This window comes from Drosophila virilis, chromosome 4 (genome assembly GCF_030788295.1).
Source record: "Drosophila virilis strain 15010-1051.87 chromosome 4, Dvir_AGI_RSII-ME, whole genome shotgun sequence".
Lineage (NCBI taxonomy): Eukaryota > Metazoa > Arthropoda > Insecta > Diptera > Drosophilidae > Drosophila > Drosophila virilis.
Window position 1 is genome coordinate 15,948,664 of NC_091546.1, and position 22,096 is coordinate 15,970,759.

Sequence of the window (22,096 nt, forward strand, 5' to 3'; positions counted from 1 at the left end):
ATATCCACGATATATGTTCGCTCCGAATGCTATGTAGTTCTATCACCCTCTCTCTCTCTCACTCATTTCTTCTCTGTCTGTCTCTCTCTCTCACTCTCTTTATAGTTACCATGCACTGTGTCCATGTACATGATAAATTCGGGTTTATTTATCGGCCTGCTCAGTGGCTAGCGGTCTAGAGTTTCGCCTATTTCAAGCTGGGCGGAAGCGGAGTGGCGCATGTGTGTCTACGTGTGTGTGCGTGTGTGTGTGTGTGTGTGTGCTTGTTGTGGCTAATGGCGTGGGTTGTTCAGATACATTAGGCAGTAGCCAGGCATTGGGCGCTGTCGCAGCTGCTGCTGGCGTCGACTTAAAGTTCTTAAATTTGATGAGAATTACAAGCAATTGTCAAAAAGGAATGCATCACATATGCAAGAATTATTATCTTGTGCATTTGAATAAGGACTTCTAACTTCTATAGGAAGTTACTTAAAGATTTTTATGACAACATATTTGTGGACTTCTAACTTCTATAGGAAGTTACTTAAAGATTTTTATGACAACATATTTGTGGAGATTACAAAGAATCTACAATCATACTTTTATGTAAAAGAAGTAATTTAAATAAAATGTTTGCATTTCTGTAATTCGATTTCATTTCCCGTACCTTAATGTAAATGTGTTGAATATTAACTACAGTCATAACACACTATAACGTATCTCTCTATTATAGACATTTGTTTTTCGACTCTATAAAACTCTCTTCGCACAATTTGTTTAATAATTTGTACGCTCTTCGCAGACATACTCCATTATATATGAGCAGCACAGTATACATTTCCTATAACAAACGGGCTAAAAGTAATTTCTACTAGCTAGCTTTTCGGTTTCTACACCATGTGCTTTATAGAGAAGTGCTACTGTAGTTTACTGATTTTGATTGGTTTTCGCTGTGCGCTTTAATAATCCATGCAAACAGTGTGCTGCATATATATGCACTCATATCTGGACAATTCAACCTAAAATTGGCAATATTAAGCAAAAATTGTTGCAATATTATTGCGCTTCATTTGGTCGAATTGATTTTCATTTGTTTGCGCAATTCCGATGCACACTCAAATAGCATCCGCTGGCAGGACGAAAGGACATTCACAGGGGCAAAACAAAAAGAGAAAAGCGAATAAAAAAAAATAGACAGAACAACAGACATAAATTGTCAATAACAATTTGTAAAATTGTTTTACAACCAAATGCGAAAACAAACACGCAAACACACGGAGAGAAATAGAGATAGCTATAAATTGAGTGCGACAGAGTGAGAGAGAGGGAGAGAGAAGGGGTTTCATTTGATTATCCTGAATTTCCAATTGCCATGTTTACAGTTGCAACAGCGAGAAAGGTAGAGAGGGGAGGCGGGCACAGGTGGCAGGACTATAAACAATATCTCATTTCAGTTTAATGATGTAGCGCCCGAAAGTGGGCGGGGCTTGGGAGTAGAGCACAAAGTGCATAATTAATTTAGATCAGAAGTGTTGGGAAATTGTACTCTATTTTTCTAGCTGTTCGGGGAGTGGGTGGGGAGATCTCTGGCATAGTTCGGTGTTGGTTTACCTGGTTGGTGGACGGTGCCGCGTCGGAATTTCAAATGACAAAATCCATGGTGTTGTCCAGCAGCGTGTAGGTGCAGCTGTGGCGCCTCCAAACTGTGGCAGCTGCACGTGGGCGAAAGGTATTCAAAATATTTGAGTCCAAATGAAATGCGTTTATATGTATTTTAGTTAGTATTAACTTTGTTAGTAGTTATTTAGTATTTATTTGTAGCTTTACTTTTCACGTACGTTTTTTCCGCATAATTTATCAATTTAATTTTTCATTGATTGCTTCAAAAACTCGTCATATTTTTTGTTTTGACCTTTTTGACTGCGTTTTAAACATATATATATATATATATATTTTTAAATACATATATCTGTGTATTTTAGCTGCATTCTATTTTCAGTTTAGCTACAGCAACTAAAGCTAGTTCGTCAGTTAATTACAATTAAATGCTTTAATTACACAATTTTCATGTAGATATATAATTTTAGCTTTTGTTGTTGCTTTTGTTTTTCGGTTTGGGGATTATTAATTATTTATGATATTTTACATTTAACAGCCTTATTATTAGCATTTATTTCGCTTATCCGGGGGATTATTACACATTGCACCGTTAGCTAATGAATCTTTAATTATTGTTTAAGTGCTGCTGGATTTTAAGTACAATTCTAAATGTTTATTTATTAGGTGAGTTGTTATTTAATGTTTCGTTAGGGTTTGCTATTCTCATTGTTTTCTTTTTTCTTTTGTATTAATTTTTGGCTCAAAGACTTCAGATTTCGTACTAAAAATTACATTTATCTTTACTTAATTAAACTACGTCGGTGCTATTTGGTTTGTGTGTGGGTTTTGTTTATATAGTTTATATCTATATTATTTACTTGCTTAGCTTTTTAGTCGAAATGCCATATTCCATATGCTTTATAAGGTTGAAATCTATTTACAAGCCAATATGTATAATCGAGCATAATCGAATTTTTATACACACACACACACACACACACATACACACACCTTTCGTTGTTGTTGGCTTTCTGGGGGTGGAGTGGGGTGGGTTTTAAGTATAGAACTTGCATTACGGATGAAAGTCTATTCTAGACATTGGGCGGGTGTTAAGAGGACAACGGCTAATCTAGGGTGCAGTGGGCGATTTACTATAGAGCTTTAGCTAACAGTCACAGAGAGTTCTCTGCAGGACCGTAAGGACTCGGTGCTTAAATTTTTAATTTATATTTATCTAGGCTGGAAATATGTAAGTTGTCTTGATGTCAGTTTCTATGACATACGGTTCGGTTAAAGTTAAAACACATAAGTATCAACTTCCTGTTAAAATTTGCCATAACAAAATAGAAAACTTAACATGAACCATGCAAATTATTATTCTGTTAACTTTATAGGTCTTAAAAAAACTATACATCAAGCGACTGTAAACAACAGAGTATTAATGTTGCGCTAATAAAGTGAGTGTTTCTGTTCGGGAGAGCCCTAACATTTTTCTGCTAATGTCACACTGTTAAGAACAAGGTACTCAGCACGGAACGTTAACAGTACATAGTAAATGCTGTTAGCATCACCATAACAGAATGTAAAACCTTCGCACAATTTTGAAGCAAAATATTTGCTAACCGAACCGTTTTGTGCTCACACATTGCGATATGTTTAGGGATAAGCGTCGTGCTCTATGAGAACTTATCTACTTAGAACTTAGTTGTTTTTTAAGCTTATCAACATTATCAAATCAACAAACAAATTTTTAAGTCAGAGCGAGTCTTAGCTGTTAGTCAAAGTGCTTTAAAGTTTTCTCCCTGTGTGATCATAGCTAATACCTCTGCTTTTCAGCAGATCTCCCACCTGCCTGCTCTCACTAACCCTTTTTAAGCATAGCCAAACTTTCATTTGGCTAGTTTCCCCTGTCCTCTTCAGGTCAACTCCTCGTACCCAGCACTAATGCAGTTCACAACTTTAATTTTTGCACTTAAGTCTACTGAGCATAAACACAACTCTATGGGTGTGTGGTAGGGAGGGGTGTTTGTTGCTAGACCCTCTCCCCTGCAACCCCTTTATATATATGTGGTTTGTATATCATTGCTAGCAATCGGTCTAGACATTGGCGCTGGTACCAAAACTACTCAGGAATTTGCTATCAGCTGCAAGGCTGCTCGAACTATGGGCGGGATTAACGCTACCAGCTACCAGGAGGGGCATCTTGTTGTCACCTGATCCGGCATGGAATTGTTGTTGTTGCTGCTGCTGCTGCTTGAAGGTCTGATACGCATCAGAGCTGACGGCGGACCAGGTGCCATCCTTGGCCTTAACATACAAATGCTGTTTGCTGGGCTGCTTGCTGCCAAAATGATAATCGCCCGCCGCAATCGAGGCGCTGGAAGCCCAATCGTTAAGCAGCTGATTTGTCGAATTGCACAGCGCCTCAAAGTCCGCATCGTGGCTCTCGCCGCCAACCGCCGGCGGACCGCCAGTTAGAAAGTCCAAGTTGCCATTGGCCGACGAGCCATTGCTCTGGTGACGCGAGACAACGCCGCTGGATTTACCCAATATGTTGGTCTCGCTCTTGAAGAGCGTCTTCGGCTGGCGCTGCCGGCGCAGGGTGCCAGCTCCGCCGCCGCTGGCCATTTGGGCGGCCAGCGTGGTGTTTGCATAGGCGCCGAGGCCCTGCTTGAGCGCGTTGCTGGCGAGGAGCAGCTGCTGCTGTTGATTGAAGGGATTCGTGCGCTCCAGCTTTGTCTCGTTCTTGTTGCTGTTCAGATTCTGCATATGCTCCATTTTGTTCTCCGTTATGTTGATCTTTTTCAGCTTGGCCGGCGAGCCGCTCAGTATGGCCGTCGAGGCAGTCGATATGGTCATCGGATTTGGCTCCAGGCAGCCGTAATGGGCACTCGCTGGCGCCGAGTACATCCCAGTCGATTGATAATCATTGTTGCAGCCATTGTTATTATTTCCAGCTGCTGTGGCAGCTCCTGCTGCTACTCCGGCTGGCTTTGCGCCATATCGATTCTGATAGAGCTTCACATTGGCGACCACATTTGTTGTGGCATAGGCGCCACAGCTATCGTATAATGATGATGAGCCCGCCTGCACGCCGGAAGTTTGTGCAGCATTGTTGTGGGGGCCTTTGAATGTTGAACATGCAACTTCCGCATAGTCCGGCATATTCAACGGCGAGAGTCTGCAAATGGACCAAGAGATTGGGTCTAGTTATAGGGTTGGGCTTTGTTTATTAACTCGTAGGTTAAAAAGCGTATGTCTGGACACAAATGCATTACTCATAAATCAATCGTAGGAAATTGCTTTTGTTAGTCCCACACGCACAGCCCACTAATGGTGCCGAGCTCGAACCCCGCCCGGAAATTTGTTTGCTGCAGCTCATTAAAAATTTGTGTATAGCATGGTGTAGAACGTAAAGTATTATCCGTGGCCACAGCGGAGCTGGGCATTGAAATTGCTGCGGATTGCCAATGAATTTGCACATTAGCTGGGCGTGTCATGCATTCAAACTTTCTAATTAGTGGGCGAACAACAACACCCAAACAACAACAAAATAAAAAACAAGAAGAAAAAATACTAAAATCGCTGGCGAAACTTTTTACTAAGTGCCCGCCGCTGCCCCGCGCCTCCTGCTGTTTGGTTGCCAAAATTTGTATGCAAAAACTTTTTTATTGCTGAAATTTTTCGTGCGCTAATTAGCTAATGAGATAATGCTTATCTATCGGACTTTACCAATGAATTTTTACCCGATTTCTGTTTTCGCTCTAGCCAAAAAATTACTGAAACAGAAATTTTCCTTTGCAAAAGCGTGCGAGATAATTCGAATGTTCCCTGTATGCAGGCAGCTAACTGTGTAAATGCATTTAGTAAAGTTGGGAGCTTCATTAAGCATAAACTACAGTGTCAGATATTTAGACATGGGGTAAGGTTAGTTGTGTAAAAAGTCGAACTGGTCTTAATGGAAGTGTGAAGAGCTGGGAATGAGTTTGGCATTAAATCACTTGAACGCCGGCCAACTGAGATATATAAACTACGTAAGCTTAAATTGTGCTTTATATCAGCAAATTTTGTAAGTTAATTAGAAAAATAATGAACTACAGAGTGCATGAAACTGTTAAGATCACGCCTTTCCCGGCCAATTTTGGGCATATGTAAATATGTTAAGCCCTGACGAACATTAGCTTCAGCTCTGCCTAGAGACGCCTGAAATTATGCAACGGAATTTGAAATTTTCCAGCAATTAAACGTGCCTGCGACGGGGGACTGAAACTGCCTATAAGGACATGTCGTGCACTCAGGAACAGAGCCCAACGTCCACATCCAGCACCGCCCCCCCCCCTCCGCCGTCGTACATTCGCAGCAAAGGCATTTGCATACGCTTAGGGCTTAAGGCTTCGACTGGGATCTAGGCAAAGACGTGGGGGCAGCTACTCCCTCGGGGCTATCAATTTTTAATTGTTAATTTAGCGGTGAAAATTACGTTCGCAAACTAATAAACCAAATGCGTGAGGGGGGGGAGGGTTTGGAGATGCAGGGGCATTTTTGATATCCAGTGCAAGATGTTAAAGCTAACGCCATAATGTTGAGAATCAGACAACCCGAAACAAAATTAAATATTTTAATTGGAAATTCAAATGACGGCGACGCACGCGTGCCAAGTGCCGGGGCAGGGGCTGTGGGGGTGGAACCATTACACAAGGTGTGTGCTTGTGTGTGTGCGTGTGCGTATGATTTTTTTTACAAGTTTACAACGTTGTTAAAATGCACAACAACAACAACAACAAAAAGTACAACGCAGAAAGTTGCCAAAAAGTACACAACGGAAAAATTGAAACGGAAATAATGAAAATCGCGTAACGGAAGTGGCAACAGCATTAGAAGAATGTGGCAGAGGCAGCCAGCAATAGGAAGTGCTCAAATTGCAGAAGTGGGGCAAGCTGGGGGAATGATATCTGCTGGGATATTGTAAAAAAGTCAAAACAAATAAATGCGTAAAATGCCGCAAATAAATACGCACAAGTTGAGCCGGGGCGGGACGGGGCGGTGGGGTTGCTTGGCAGACTACGGGGCGTGGCGGTGGTAGTAAAAGCAAAAGAGAAGGAAAAACAATAACAACACAAAAAAACAACAACAACAGAGCAGCTCGGCAATATGTCGCCGGCAGTTGCGTCTTTTTATTGCGACTTGTTTGCTTTTCAGTTATTGTTGCCACAACGGTACATTAAGCTTTAAAGAAAACTTTTGGCAAGCGCAAAAAAAAAAAGAAATACGAAACAAAATTACAGAAGTAAAACAGAAAGAAAAAAAACAAGGAAAACGAAAACACGGCGCAAAATTGTTTAAGTAAGAAGTAAAAACAAAGCAACACGCAAAGGTAGATAGGTAGTAAAAAGTAAAAAGAACTTGGATAACGTCGGTTTAAAGATATGGACTTAAGAAATGGAGAACGAGAGGTAGAAGAGCTACAGCTGTTAAAGAGCTTCAAACGGGATATGAGACGTGTTGAGATAGTACAAGAAAATCTCTTGAGGGAAAACAGGTTGTGCCTGAACTATGTGAGAATTATAAACGAAATTAAGAATTTGCTGTTTAAGTTAAAGCAACTATCGAAAAGAATGGAAATAAAGACAGGCCTGGTACGGTAGTTAGTAACAGATGAAATACATCATTTAACTTAAAACTAATTATCAAATGAATATGCAATGCTTTATGGGATTTAAACCTTTTTTCTGCCTTAAATTGATTTAAGATAATGAAAAAAAAAAACTGTTTTAAAAAAATGAATAAAAATTGTTGCAAAATAAAATTAAAAATAAAAATTTGGAAAACATCCTCCTCTCTCCACCAAATTCAAATAAAAAACCTGTACCAAAGATTTTTTTTTTACATTTAAATTTGATTTGCCATGCATCCTAAAAATTTCATAGCTCTGGTTTGTAAATACAAAGGTTTTTTAAAAGCCGTATTATATCGTTTTAAAGGAATTTCTTGGAATTTATAGATTGCATAAATATTTTAATATCTGATTTCTGTGCATGCAATATATTCCCTTTCATATGGGTAAATCGGAAAAAAAAATTTGCTTTTTGGCATGCTTGAAAAAAAAAAAAAAAACAGAAGGCCGAGCACCACAAACCGAACGCAATGCAAACAGACAAATATTTAAAAATACGCAACGAGAAATATGGAATTCATGTGCGTATATGGAAATGAATTAAGGGGCCAACGTAAATGGCCGCACTTTGGCTGGCAAGGGATCACGATTGGGGCGTGGGTGCAGCAGTAAGAGCCCAAAAGCCCCGCTCCGAAATAAACAGAGGGCTGAGGCTGCTGGCGGTACCAGGCACTGCAATCGCCATGGCCCAAAGTAAAACCCGTTCAAGTGTAACAATTTAATGGCGCTTGTTGTTGTTGTTTTTGTTTCTGGCCTTTATTGGGGTGGGATGGGGTGTGGGTGTGCGTGTGCGTGTGGGTGTGTGTGGGTTGGAGGTTTGTATGTGTTGGTGGGTGGTTTTGGTAGCTTATTGAAGTGTGGATGCGGCTGCAGCTCCGCAATTTTTATGAGCGAATCGTAAATAGTGCGGCCTGGCACTGGATGTTTTCTTTGGTAACAAACGCTCAACCCCAATGCCCAAAGTTAAACCACCCCACCCAACCCTGCCAAACATCTCTCCGCCTCCTTAGTAGTAAAACATTTAAGCATTTGGCGTGGTTTTTCGGCTGCTCTCGCAATTTTTCGTAATTAAACAGGCAACGAAGCGTAGACAGGATATTAAGGCAACTTCCTGTGCGCCCGACTGATAAAAACCTGAGCACACCCCCCCACCACCACCGCCACCGACCGGCCACGTTGGAGCAACCCTTTTGGGCCAGCTTCAAATCATGCTCACCTCTCATAATCAGGCAGCGGCTGTTGTGTGTTTGATTGTCCTTGTTGTTGTCTCTGCCCATGTTGTCCCTGTTGCCCCTGTTGTTGCTGTTGTGTGCTTCGCTGCTGAGCTGTGGCCTGTGCATAGCCCGGAAGTTGCTCCTTTGTCGTACAGGAGCCAGCGGCCTGTCGCCAAACACCGCCACTTGGATCGATCCAGAGGCCATTGGAGCCACCAATGCCAGAGTTGCCGCCATTGTTGCCGCTGCCACCGCCGCCACCGATGCCACCATTCATTGGCAACGTTGGGAACTTTCGCACGGTGCCGATTGCGTGATTGCCTGAAATAAAGCACAGATATCGAGTAAGTACACACGTAGTCTATATATGTATGTGTATTTAGCCAGATAGTAGATCTAGTTAATGCCGTTTGTAAGAAGCGAGTCCTAAGCCTCGTTAGTGGTGCCCAATTACAAACGCAGCTCCTTTTGGCCGTTAACAGAAATAAAAAAGGGCAACGTGCAAATAATAAAAGACGGAAATAACATTTTATATTCAATTGGCAAGCAGCCGCCTTTCCCTCAGTCTTATGTTATTATATTTTTAGAATTTTACTAGACAATTGATGTGATTTTCACGTGCCCATTAGTCGTTTCACCCCCACAACCCCTCACCGCACGCCTTGCTTGCGTCTCCTTTTATCGCTGCCTTAACCTTTGAGCTTTGCTTTTGCCCTCGCAGGCTTATTAGCCTAGGTACTGCGACTAGGTTCACAGTCGCTCGCTAATGTTATGAGTGCGTGTTGCTTAGTTTTTGTGGCTTACAAAGCGGCAGCCTAATTGAGACCAGGCATAAACGAGCGCTCATAAATCATAGATTATATGAGCTCTATTTGGCCCTGCTTTTAAACATTTTGCATATTCCTTTTTTTTTTGGGGGGGAAGAGCAAAAGGGCAAATCAAGTTGTTTCTGCTGAGAAATATTATATACTATATAGTTCGTATATTCTATTTCATTTTCAAAATTTAAGTATAATATAATATGCTCTTGGTTTTACTACCAAATAGAATACTTGAGCAATGTGAATAGCATATATATACTCTACTTCGAAGTAACCTTTTTAATTTCAATTCATTTGATTAAATCTTCTAATTGCCTATCAAATGAATTGGCAAGATTCGTTTGATTAAATTATCAACCTGCTTTCTCTAAACACTATATAGAATATCAAAAAAGTTCTCTGGTAAATATAATTTATACTCATATTCTATTCATGATGTCAGTTACTTTAAGGCTTAACAAGTGCCAATGAGCAAAAGATTTAAATGGCTCAAGTTCTAATCGCTCTATTAAATCTAGTTGTAGCTAAGCTGTGACATTTCCAATGCTCAATAGAGCATACAGCTCATAAATTGCAAATGCCAAGCAATTACCGGCCAGGCAGAGGGAAGTTGGAACCACCCCCTGCAAAGCTGCTGCCACCAAAACTTAATCCAGGCACAAAAAAAAAAAATAAAGTAAAATAAATAGCAAAAAAATACATTTAAATTGACGTCCCGTCGGGCGTCGGATAACTCACCATGTAAACTGCCCAGCGAGGTCTGCTTGATAAATTGATAGCGCTTGAATAGAACCAATGCGCCCAATAGAAACACAATTATGGCGATGATGGAGCCCAGCAGGACGATAAACCAGGTTTGCGTTAAAAAGTCATCGGCAATATCACGACTGATGGGATAGCTGCGCACAATAGGAATAGAAAGCAGAGAAATGGACAAAAAGAAAGCGGAATGAGCATCGGTTGACTACTGGAGCAGGAAGTACGTGCCCTGGCTAGGCTTAGTTTAATGGTCACAAAGTCCGTCTGCCTGTCTCAATTCTCAGCCGCCCATTGTCGTTTGCTGTTAATGGATTGATGTGAATGTGGCCGCGCCAGCTTTTGTCCCAAATGGCAGCAGTCAAATGAGCTCCCGCACAATAAACCGTCCAGCCAATACCCCAGACTATGCCCGTGCCCGTGCCCCTGTCCGGTCCGACAACTCACCGCGTGTAGCCTGTGTCCAGTGATTGGGTACGCGCATCGATGCGCAGCACGGCCGGTTTGCTATAGGGACCGACGCCCACCCGGGTGGCCGCAGCCACGGCAATGTAGTAGGTGACGCCCGTTGTGAGGTTGGCCAGCAGCAGGGTCGGTGTCGCCGCATCAATGGTCATATTTTTGAATATACGCGTCGTATTGTGCACATCCAGACCCTTGACGAGCACATTGTAGCTGGTGAGGATGCCTGCCGTGCGGCCGCAGCGACAGTGGTGAGAGAGAAAGAGGGAAAAGAACAAATGAAATTAAATGTTAACAAGAGCACAAAGAAAATAGTAAGTTATTCGGTCAACCGAATGTTTAAATGCCCTTTCGAAACAGGAATTTTGATGGAAGATGCGTTCAATACACGCTTCAAGATTGATGACAAGCAAGAGTTACACTAAATAGGGTATATATATATATATCTATTTTTTTTTTAACTATCTATCTAATTGGAAATCCATTCAATGTTTATGGTAATAAATTTGGCAGGCTATATTAAAGCGTCTGTTTTTAATACACGTACATAAATTGGACTTAAGATCCCATACACATATATGACACGATAAAATACAAATATCTAATAAAATATTTCCATATTAGCTTATTTAAAAAAAGAACAAAATCCCACTTTTGGTCATAATTACAACTCCGACCTCCAAACTCAATTTGTAAGCTAATAAACCTATCGTAGGGTGTCTTTAATAGGCGCATTTTGGGGATTTGTTGAGAGTACATACCATTGCGTGTGCGATTCGGCTGTGGGGCAAGCCATTTGAGGAAGACGGAGGTGCGATTGAATTGGATGGCCTCCATGCCAAATGGCGGTGCCTCGGGTACTGTTAACAAAAAAAAAAAAGAAAGAGGAAAACAAATGAAGTTGGATTAGTGGCAGCAGATGGGACGTTGAAAGCCGGAGCTCAGCTGATTAGCAGGTAGATGGAAAAAAGCTATCTTGGGCATTCTTACCATCTTCCAGGGTGCGCGCGTGTCGGGAATTGGAGGGTTTGCCTACGATGCTCTTGTAAAATGGCACAAGAAAAAACTCATACGTAGACGCCTTGGCCAGATTGGGCACCGTGCAGGAGCTCAGGCCCTGACCCTTGTTGAGCAGTGTGAGCATCTTGTATTCCGCCGAGCGCAGCTCACGTGCATACAAATAGTATCCCTCGATGTACTGGCCGCTGTCTATGTCCCAAGCGAGGCGCACCGAAGTCGAATCGCTGGCATTCGCCTCCAGCAGCTCGACAATGTCATTCGATTGCAGCAGCTGCTCCACATCGCTGAGCAGCAGCTGCGAGCTGGGCGAGCCGGCGGAGGCGTCGCTGCCATCGCGCACGCCCACCAGCTTGCCGGCCGTGATGGGCTCCGATATGGGCGAGGGCGGCGAGAAGCCCAAGGCATTCTCGGCGCGCACAATGAACATATAAGCAGCGCCCTGCTCCAAACTGTCCACCGTGACAATTGGCTCACTGAGCCTGCTGGCAATGGGTATCCAGGTCTTGCTCTTGTTCGTGCAGTACATTTCCACGCTGTAGCCGAGGAACGGGGAGGCGCCCAGCTTGTCGCTGGTGGGCCACACAATTGTCATGGCCGTGGCGGTGGCATTCAGCACTGTCGGCTGCCCCGGTGCCGTGGGGCATTTGCTTTGCTCGGGCGCACGATAGAACTTAATGTTCGGATTGGTGGGCAGCTCTATGCGCAGGAAACCGCTCCACGTGGACTTGCCGGCCCGAGAGCTGGCCACACACGTGTAGAGACCCTGATCCTGCTGTCGATCCAAATCGGATATAATCAAATCCCCGGCGGCGGTTATGTTCAACTTGGCGCTGGGATGCACGGGTATGCCGTCGCGATACCAGGATATGGTCGGATTGGGCAGTCCAATGGCCTTGCATTGCAGCGTGGCCAGCGATTTGATGGGGAGCGTTTGGTTCACCGGGCCCGCAATGATTATCGGCGGCGGTCGATCCTCCTGCGAGTCCAGAGTCAGCTGCACCCTGGACGTTATGCTGGCCACCTCGTTCATTGCATTGCACACAATAACCAGATCCTTGTCCGTGCGCTGAAAGCGCGTCAACGTCAAGATGGAGTGACCCTCCTCCGTATTCAGGCTGTGAAATCGATCCAGGGGGGGTGCACCCGGAAAGATCAACGTGCTATTGTTCTTGATCGTCCAGAATATGGTCGGCTTCGGATTGCCTGAGGCGCGGCACTCAAACGAGGTGTCCGCGCCCAGCTCTACGGATTTGCTGGCGGGACGTTGTATGAATTTCGGGGGCGCTACAGTGTGCGTATGTGTGGGATTCATATAGGGTTTTAACTAATTAGCTAAGTGTGCTTGACTAGCGCTAAAAATATGGCTCAATGACACGAGCTTTAAATTAAAGTAATATTGCTTTAATACTTATATTAAAACAGGTACTTGATTGTGAGCTGTAATCCATTCAATAATTGCAACATATCTCGAAATGGATTATCAAATGTTAAGATTTTATTTCGATTTTTATTATACGAAATTTATCTGACTGGCTTTCAAATTAAGCTCTCAACGTATTTGACTTTAAGCTTTAATGTGCTTTAACTTAAAGCTTCTCCTGCTTTCAGTTCGATTATGTTTTGTACTGTAGTTTTGCAATCTATCTTCCCTTAACTAATTTATGGTTTTAAGCTTTCCCTTCAGAAAGCTCTCCTCACTCTAAGCTAGCGTCAGTGAGCCGCAATTAAAAAGGACTGAAGCAGTGACTTACCAAAGACCGTCAATGTGCCCATCGCTGTGATGGCCCCCACCACATTGTCCGCCTCGCAGCTGTACTCGCCCTCATCGGCTATGGTGACGCGCTCCAGGCGCAGGCTGCGATCCTCCAGCACGCTGACACGGTCTGCAATATAAGTATGCGTACACGCGGGGAAATTATAATAACTGATGAATCGCCAGGTGTTGTCTGTGGGCTTACCTAGCGGCATATTGCCACCGGAGGCGGTGCGCAGCCAAAGCACATCCGGCATGGGATCCCCGCCGACACGGCAGGGAAATGTGACGGAGGCGCCTTCGAGCACCGTTTGATCATGTGGTCCGCGTATGATGTAGGGCTTAACTGCAATAAACATAATGAAACGCTTAGCGGCATTTAGGTGCAATCCTGGTGCTACACAGGCACCCAAGTCACATGCCAACAAATTGAACATGACACATTGATTTGAGGTGCAGCATGATGTGGGATTTGGCATGGATTTGGGTGTGGGTGAGGGGTGTGGATTGGCTGGGGGTTTACGTACCATGTACTTTAAGCGTGGCTAGGGATGATTCGCGCACACCGACAGGATTCTTGGCAATGCACTGGTATTGACCCTCGTCACTTTGACGTGCATCCTGTATGGCCAAATTGCCGCCATCAACGATGCGTATACGCTTCGTGCCCTCCAAATCCAATTTCTGGCCGCCCTTCTTCCATGTGACCGTCGGTTCCGGTATGCCGCGCGGCGCTGCACACTCCAGTAGCGCGGTGTCACCCTGGGCGATGCGTGTGTTTTGTGGCTCCAGGCGAAACTCATCGCGCAGCACTGTAAATGGAGCAGGCAGAGATAAAGAAGAAGCGATGAGGCAACAGCTTTAGTGTGCGTGTGCATGTGTGTGTGTGTGATGGCCTCTGTCCATTTGATTCCTCCTGTTGTTGGTGGTGGTTATAAATTATCTTGGTTTTGCATGATAAATGCCTGTCCCTGTCCTGCCTTAACCTGCGGCCGTGTGCTGCTCTTTGTGTGTGTGTGTGTGTGCGTGTATGTGTGTGCGGGTGTTTGTGGTCTGACAGCAAAGATAAATTGTTGGTAAATGGCATAAATGTGATTTTTATACGGTATGCCCACGAACACACCCACACACACGCGCTCAGGCAGCTTTTTACCCAACTACAGCAGCTCATTTGTAAAAAAGTCTGGCAACGCCAAGGGCACAGCTTTCTGGTTAATTTAATTCAGCTTGATATACTCCATTTATTGGTTCTTTTGGCACTTAGCTAAATCATGATTTAGTTAAATCGATAGTATATTCCGATTACGCTTGATACAAATTTAAACAAGTTGAATCATATAATTTCATATATTGACAATACTTTAATAGAGTATGGCAACGCCAGGGACATGAAAGTTTTGTTTGACTTCGATTCTTTTTAAGAATCCCTAAGTGATTTAACGAGTTATTTTAACTCGATCTAGTTAGAATTTTTAAGTTATTTAGTTTAGAAAATTGTATAAATTACAAATGAAACAAGTACTCGATGTATTTACTGAGGATATTTCATAGTTTTCTTTATATTACAATTCGTTATATTTTATAAAAGAATTTGCAAAAAGCGTTTCGCCCAAACAACTTAATGCACAATACGATTGATTATTATAAATTGAAATTAAATTATGTATTCGCTTGGTTGACAAATTTCAAGAGTCCGATTATTAGTATTTTTATTTTGTAAATATTATATATGTATGTAAGTACTTGCAAAGGGAATTACGCCCAAAACCCCCTTTGCAAAATAACTTTCATATTTAAGAAATTATTATGTGTTGAGATTATTATGTATATATCCATCAGTATATGCAACAAATCCTCAAAGTTCCCCCGATTAGCACAATGATTATTCTACCTAGTCCTATAGATCCACAACTCCCATCCTAGCGCAGACGTCTGGCTTCACGTTCAGATTCCAACAGCGTCAAAATGTCGCCCTCTCGAACTGGACCCTTCACGTTGCGTATGATTTGGCGATTCTGTTCGCCCAGAAATTCCACCTTCACCTGGGTGCACTGACCCTGAGAGCCTGTGCGGCCGAGCACCTTTACAACGCGAGCCCATACAATTGGCTTGTCCATAATATCAGTTCGTTGTTTCCTTTTATTTCGTGGACAGGACGGTTTGCTTCAGTCGGCAGTCGCCAGAAAAAGAAAGCGAAAAGCTGCAGGCTGATGTGGAATCGATTAAAGGAGCTTACTTTTATCGACCATTGTGAATGGTCAATCGGCAGTGTTGCAAGGGAAAATATCGATAGTTTCACTCAATTACTCAATTATTCGCTATGGGTTATTCGTTCACCAAACGCTGATATATGTATAATAATAAATATATAATAACTTAAAACGTTTTCACAAACTGAGCAGAGCATTTACTGGCGCATTTATTATTATTTTTTAATACTTAAGCTCTTGCATTAAATAATATTTTCAGTTAATTGAAATGGAATAATGCTTGTATTGCGAGTTATTCATGCGCCACTTTTGCTAACCAAGAAGCTTGCATTCAGAACTGAACATTTTTTTTAACGAAACGCATTTCTAAAGCTTTTCTTAACCCTGGCGCATAGTAAATCACGCTATTATCAACATTTTGCTTTTGCCAACCGCAGATTTAAGGCACTAACTCAGCTGTCTGCATTTATTTTGCATGGCATTCGCTCGGTTCTGTTTCTTTCTGCATTTTCCATTTCAGATTTTGCATCTTTTTTATACGCTATCCTCCGCCATCTTGCCAGCTCCATTTTGTGGTCAAATTGCAAACCTGTAATTTGCACACCTTTCCCCCTAGGATGTCTGGCAACTCTGGTTGCAGCTAGACCGATTTGCTCAGTTATAAATTTGCTAGGCGAATATTTGTCCCCCCCACACGCACACAAACACACACACATATATATATATATATATATAGAAGCGGGGGAGTAGCATAATAAATCAAGTAACTTTCAAGCACTTGGAAAGGAGCAGAAAGTACATTTTCTTTTTTTCTTTTTTTTTTTTGCCTGCTGCCCTGAAAAGCGAGCTTTGTGCATTCAACTTGGTCGCATTCAGCGTACACAAAATATATAACGAATAAATCCAAAAAACGGCAGCTGCTTTTACGTAAATTACATTTTATATATATAATTAAGTTTTACACGTTAGGTTACTATAAAAAAATATATTTCAATTTATTATTTTCACTTAACGGCTACTTTTGTTGAGTACATTCAGATTTGCTTCCCGAATATGAACTGATTTATCTAACTGTTGCGGTCGCTTAGCAAACTTCGCTTTGAGAGAGTTTGAGTCAAAATTGAGTGAAGTTTGAGCTGCGTCAGCAATTATGCGTGGGATAGTACTCTGATGGGAACATTGACAGTGGCGTGATATTTAGGGTGAATTGTTTATGTCTACCAAAGGGGGACAGTTTGATCTTGACCAATGTCGATGTTATCACCAGGCTCTTTGTTTACAATATTAGAAATGTTTATAATTGTGCTTATGCTTATGTGCTAAGTTATGTTAAAGGGTGGGTGCGACTATGGATATGTCACTCCCCCAACCATTAGAAAAGTGCCTGTCCTCAGGTGTTTAAGTTTGGATATAGTGTAACATTTTCTTCTTTTACAATTGGTATATCTCCTATTATTGTAGGTGTTTCTTCTACTTTGGGTTTTTTATATTTTATAATTAATTTCTTAGGTATGCTTTTGAACTTATATGTCAAATACAGTGTTAAACTTATTAATATGATTACAAATATGGTTATTGTAATTATCTGGAATACATTGTTAAATTTTGTATGTGCATTTATAATTTGTTTCGTTTGTACAAACGAAAGTGGTTCTAATTTTATAACATCATTGCTTACGTAAATGCTTTGAGTATAATCTAACATATTGTTTGAAATTGAAATTTCATTAATTTGCAATGAACAATTAAAGATTTTTATTATATTGTTTCCTTCTATTGTTATTTCGTTATTTATACAATTATGGTTTAATATAGTTTTTGGTAAATTCCAAGTTAAAATTATATTTGGTTCTATGTAGTTGATTTGAAAATTTTGCAAAATTTTAGTATAACTACATTCTGATGTTATTTGGTTTAAAATTCCTGTTAAACATTCATTATTAATTAATTTTTTTGTTTCTCTGCTATAAACTTTTTTATCTTGGGTAAAATATTTTTCATGAGCTATTTCTGTCAAAATATTATTATTTTCATCCGGGTATGGAATTATTTCGAATACCGGGCTTTTTATTATTTCTCGAGGAATATGGGATATTATCAGTATTTCGTTTGTATCTGATTTAAACCAAGTGGAAGTTTTTGTATTCAACAATTTCTCAGAATTAACATGCAACAAATAGTCATGTTTTAGTAATTTTGGGTTAAAAATTCCTAATCTTGTGAGCTGCATTCCCATCTCAATGTCTTCTATATATTCTGTAAAGTGTTGTAAGTTAAATATAAGGATATCTAATTTCTTTCCTTTTTGTTTCTCTTGATCTAGTTCGTTCATGATTTCTATTCCTTTGTTTATAGCTTCTATTATATAATTTAATTCGTTAACCTGAACGCTGTTTTCTGCTAAGTTGCTTATTTTTTGTTCAATTTCTGCTTTGTCTTCTTGATCTAATGTTCCAAATAAGTATTTATATGCTGTTCCTACTATGTTAACTAAACCTCTTTTGCTGCGTTTGGCTATTTTTAAGCCGTTTATTTCTCTGTTTAATTTTTCTACTAGGTATTCGATTTGTATAAGGTTATTGAATTCTTTACTTTGTTCAATTAAATTGTTAAAAGTTTCTTCGGTTTTTGTTATATTAACCGTTAAACAGTGGAATTCGTAATCTGTCGGAATGTCTATGGTTCCTGTCTTAAATATGAGATATCCGTTATGGGCTTTGATAGGATTAATTTCAATACTCTGTGCATTTATATGGTTTACAGTTATTGATAGTAATATTATAATAATTAATTTAAGCTGGTGCTTGTATGTTTTGATCGCTGTCTGTTGTTGACCTGTAATTGTTATATTTGCTTTGATTAGTCTTCTTTTTCTTTTTGAATTTGGTTTTGTAATGTGTTATTTTCCTGCCTCTGTTAGTTTCCTCAAAATGTTTGTCATCGATTTGTCTTAGTTCTCCTGTTTTCTTGAACGGGGTTGTCGTCTTTGATTTAACTAACGGTGAGTGTTTGTATCTAGTGTCAATTTCATAATTTGTTCGTTTTTTGTTGAGGTTATTTATTAGTTTTTCTTTATTAGCTTGAGTGTCATACTCTGGTGTACCTGCATATATGAATATGTCCGCTGGTGTTCTGTTAGTCGTTTTGTGCTTTGTTTTATGATTGTACGTGTAGAGTATAGTTTCAAATTTTGTAAGTTTATTTTCGACGTCTGAGTCGCTGTTAATGATTCTTAGTTTTTCGTTAACTGTCTTATGAAATCGTTCTACGTCGGATATACCGTTTTTACTAGTGGTTATATTAATATTTACTGCTTCTGATTTTAGCCATAATTGTAAAGCTGTACACATAAAAGCTGAGTCTTTGTCTGCCTTTATTTCGATGGGTTTACCCATTTGGTTGAACACTTGTAATATAGCTCGTTTGGTTTCTAGCCAGTCTCTACTTTTTATTTCTATTAATGATGCAAATTTTGAATAGATATCAATGCAAGATAAAAATTGTTTATCTCCTACTATGTAAAAATCCATTACATATTTTTCTCGGATATTAGCGATTTCCGGAGTTATTTCGAAAGTTAATTTTGTATCTCTGTGTTCTGTTTTTGCGATGTTGCAAATCTCACATTCATTTATTAGATTTTGAATTAAATTTTGATAATCTGGGAAATAGTGGGTTGCTTTGAACCAATTAATAGTTTTTTCAATTCCTGGATGTAATAATTCTTTGTGCTTTTTTAATATTAATTCTTTGAATTCTGCGTATGTTTGAAGGTCTATTAATTTTGTACTAGTTTTCATTGCCTTTGTTGAATTATTTGGACTTATTATTTCTAAGTAGGCTTCTTGAAAAATTGGAAAATCTGCTTCGTTGTGGAAGTATAGCACACTTTTCTTTGTGCATAAGTATTCTTTTATTAATTCTTTGGCATGCGTATTAGTCATGTCTTTGTACGTAATTTTTATGTTGGTTTTGTGAAAGTAATTCGTAACTTTTGTTTCGTTCTCGGTTCCTTTTTCAAATTCTATTTGTCGATTATAATAATTAAGTGGTCTTTCTGTGATTTGTAAATGGTTACTGTTGTCTTCTTGAGCACTATGTATTGTTGCTCTTGTGCTAATTGTATCTTCGCCTAAGAAGTTTTCGTTTAATTGAATTCTGGACAGAGCATCTGCCACATAATTTTCTTTTCCTGGGACGTATTTAATTTGGAAATCAAACTCATTTAGCTTGATCTTCCACCTTTGTAATTTCATGTTAGGTTCTTTCATATTATTTAACCAGACGAGTGGTCTGTGATCACTAAGGATTTGAAATTGTCGACCAAAGAGATAGGACCTAAAGTATTTAGTGGCCCAAACGATTGCTAATAATTCTTTTTCAATCGTTGAATAATTTAACTCATGCTCGTTGAGAGTTCTACTTGCATAGCATATAGGCTTATGCTCTTGCGAAAGGACGGCCCCTATTGCCATATTACTCGCGTCTGTAGTTAATGAAAATGGTTTTTCGAAGTTAGGGTATATTAAAATTGGGTCGGATGTTATGAGTACTTTTAGCTTTTCAAACGCTAGTTCGTAGTCTCTGTCTTTTATATTGATTTTTGCTCCCTTTTTTAATTTAAGTGTTAATGGTTTTACTATATTAGCGAAATTTGGTATAAATTTCCTATAGAAACCACATAATCCTAGAAATGACTTAATTTCTTTTGGGGTTTTTGGAATTGGGAATTTGACAATTGCTTGTATCTTGTTGGGATTTGGTTTTATACCCTCAGTTGTGATGATGTGACCGAGAAATTCAGTTTCTTTTCTCATAAACTCGCATTTATCCAACTGTAGTTTTAAGTTAGCTTCTCTAAGCTTCTTAAATACCTTTTGTAGCGACAAAATGTGTTCCTCCAATGAAGTGGAAAAAATAATAATGTCGTCTAAGTAGACCAGACAATCTTTAAAAATTAAATCTTCTAAGAGATTGTTCATACAACGTTGGAACGTTGCAGGTGCATTCTTAAGACCAAATGGCATGCGAGTGTACTCGTAATGGCCATGTTTAGTCGAAAATGCGGTCTTGGGAATTGAACCAGGATCCATTTGGATTTGGTGGAAGCCTTTGGCTAGATCAATGGTTGTGAAATATTGACATTTTCCAAGTTTGTCTAATATTTCATCCATGATCGGGATAGGGTATTTATCATTAATAGTTAGTTCATTGAGATTGCGGTAATCTATGACTAACCGGAACTTTTGCTTTCCAGATGCATCGTTTTTCTTTGGAACGATTATTACTGGTGAGCAGTAAGGGGATTTGGATTTACGTATGATATTTTGTTTTATCATATCGCTTATTTGTTTATTTACTTCCTCATCGTATATTTGAGGATATTTGTATGGACGCTTGTAAATTGGGTCCTCATGTTTTGTTAGAATTTTGTGTTTAATTGTACTAGTGAAAGTCAAATTGTCACCTTCATGGTACTGGATATCACGAAATTCATGTAAAACTTTTTTTATTTTTTCTTTTTCTTCTGAGTTTAGGTGCTCTAGCCTAAACTCGTTGTTTTCTATTAATTCATTATTTATAGCGAAGTTAAATGGTCTGTCCTCTGTTGAGGGTGGATCAAGGCACTCTTGTGCGGTCATGTCCTCTTCGACCTCTTCGTCGTTATATCTAAAACAAAAGTTAAATTCTCCTAAGGTTACGGATCCTTGTGCATAGTCTATTTTTGCTTGACATGCCTCAAGGTATTCTCTCCCAATCAGAACATCATAATGCTCTGAGAAGTCGTGAATATAGAATTTTTGTTTGCTCGGACAAATTTTGCTTGCTCCTAATCGTATACTTTGTTTTAATTCAATAACACCATTTATGGTGTGAACCTTTAATGTTTCGTTGTAAACTGGAAAATTTAAGCGGTTTGTTTTCATTAGATTTATGGTTGAACCTGTGTCGATGACACATTTTAGAACTTCGTCATTCATAATCAATTTTATGAATGGATTTCTTCTGTTTGTTCCGAGGCTTGCTGATGAAAATTTTCGGATGTATCCATTTTCATCTGCCCACTGTTACTATCTCTTTGACGTTTAGTCGGAGGGTTTGGTGCATTCAAGCGTGAATGGGACTGATTTTGGTAGTTTAAGGGATTTTGGTATCTACCTTGACTTAATTTCTGTTGGAACTCGTGGTGAGCTTTCTGATTGTCTTCGGACTTACTGTGCTGTTTATTTTGTGCGTGATAACTCTGATTTGTGTTGGAATAACCACTTGAAATGGTGGTTGGGTTAGCATTTTGCTGATAATTTCCCATGTTCCTACGATTGTTATTTGGATTTCCCTGAACATTATTATTTTTAGGTTTTTCAGTAACGCTATTTTCATATAATCCCTCTCTTTGAGCTACTTGCTTTAGTTTTTGTGTCGACGTAATGTCGTGTCTGGCTAACATCATGAAAAGCCTATCTGGTAATTTTTTTGTAATAACATCTTTGATTGTGTTATTCATAGCATTTGTATAAAGGGTTGTATTGCTAGGTATATTTTCTAGTGCTAACTTATTTAATATAACAAAAGATTTATTCTCGAGCTCCTCGATGAACTTACGGACG

General features: G+C 39.9%; 2 protein-coding genes across 4 annotated transcripts in view; both read right to left on the reverse strand.

Moving 5' to 3' along the window:
* Window positions 1–1,596: 1,596 nt before the first annotated feature.
* Window positions 1,597–22,096, reverse strand: part of robo3 (roundabout 3) — a 51,982-nt gene continuing 31,482 nt past the window's right edge. The window contains exons 4-13 of one of the 3 annotated variants that reach the window (XM_070208850.1): window positions 13,806–14,090; window positions 13,484–13,624; window positions 13,277–13,408; window positions 11,496–12,809; window positions 11,267–11,365; window positions 10,491–10,731; window positions 10,026–10,186; window positions 8,469–8,787; window positions 3,792–4,759; window positions 1,597–1,691 (exon numbers count right to left, since the gene is read on the reverse strand). In XM_070208850.1, the coding sequence (XP_070064951.1) occupies window positions 1,621–1,691; window positions 3,792–4,759; window positions 8,469–8,787; window positions 10,026–10,186; window positions 10,491–10,731; window positions 11,267–11,365; window positions 11,496–12,809; window positions 13,277–13,408; window positions 13,484–13,624; window positions 13,806–14,090 (3,731 nt within the window). In that variant the 3' untranslated portion in view covers window positions 1,597–1,620. Of the gene's footprint in view, window positions 1,692–2,563; window positions 4,760–8,468; window positions 8,788–10,025; window positions 10,187–10,490; window positions 10,732–11,266; window positions 11,366–11,495; window positions 12,810–13,276; window positions 13,409–13,483; window positions 13,625–13,805; window positions 14,091–22,096 lie in introns of those variants that run through there. The other 2 variants (XM_002051673.4, XM_032438199.2) reach the window with 2 other exon arrangements.
* On the reverse strand, window positions 14,812–15,472 carry LOC26530762 (small ribosomal subunit protein eS28). Its single transcript, XM_015173368.3, has one exon. The coding sequence runs from the start codon at window positions 15,393–15,395 to the stop codon at window positions 15,198–15,200; it is 198 nt and encodes a 65-aa protein (XP_015028854.1). The 5' UTR covers window positions 15,396–15,472; the 3' UTR covers window positions 14,812–15,197.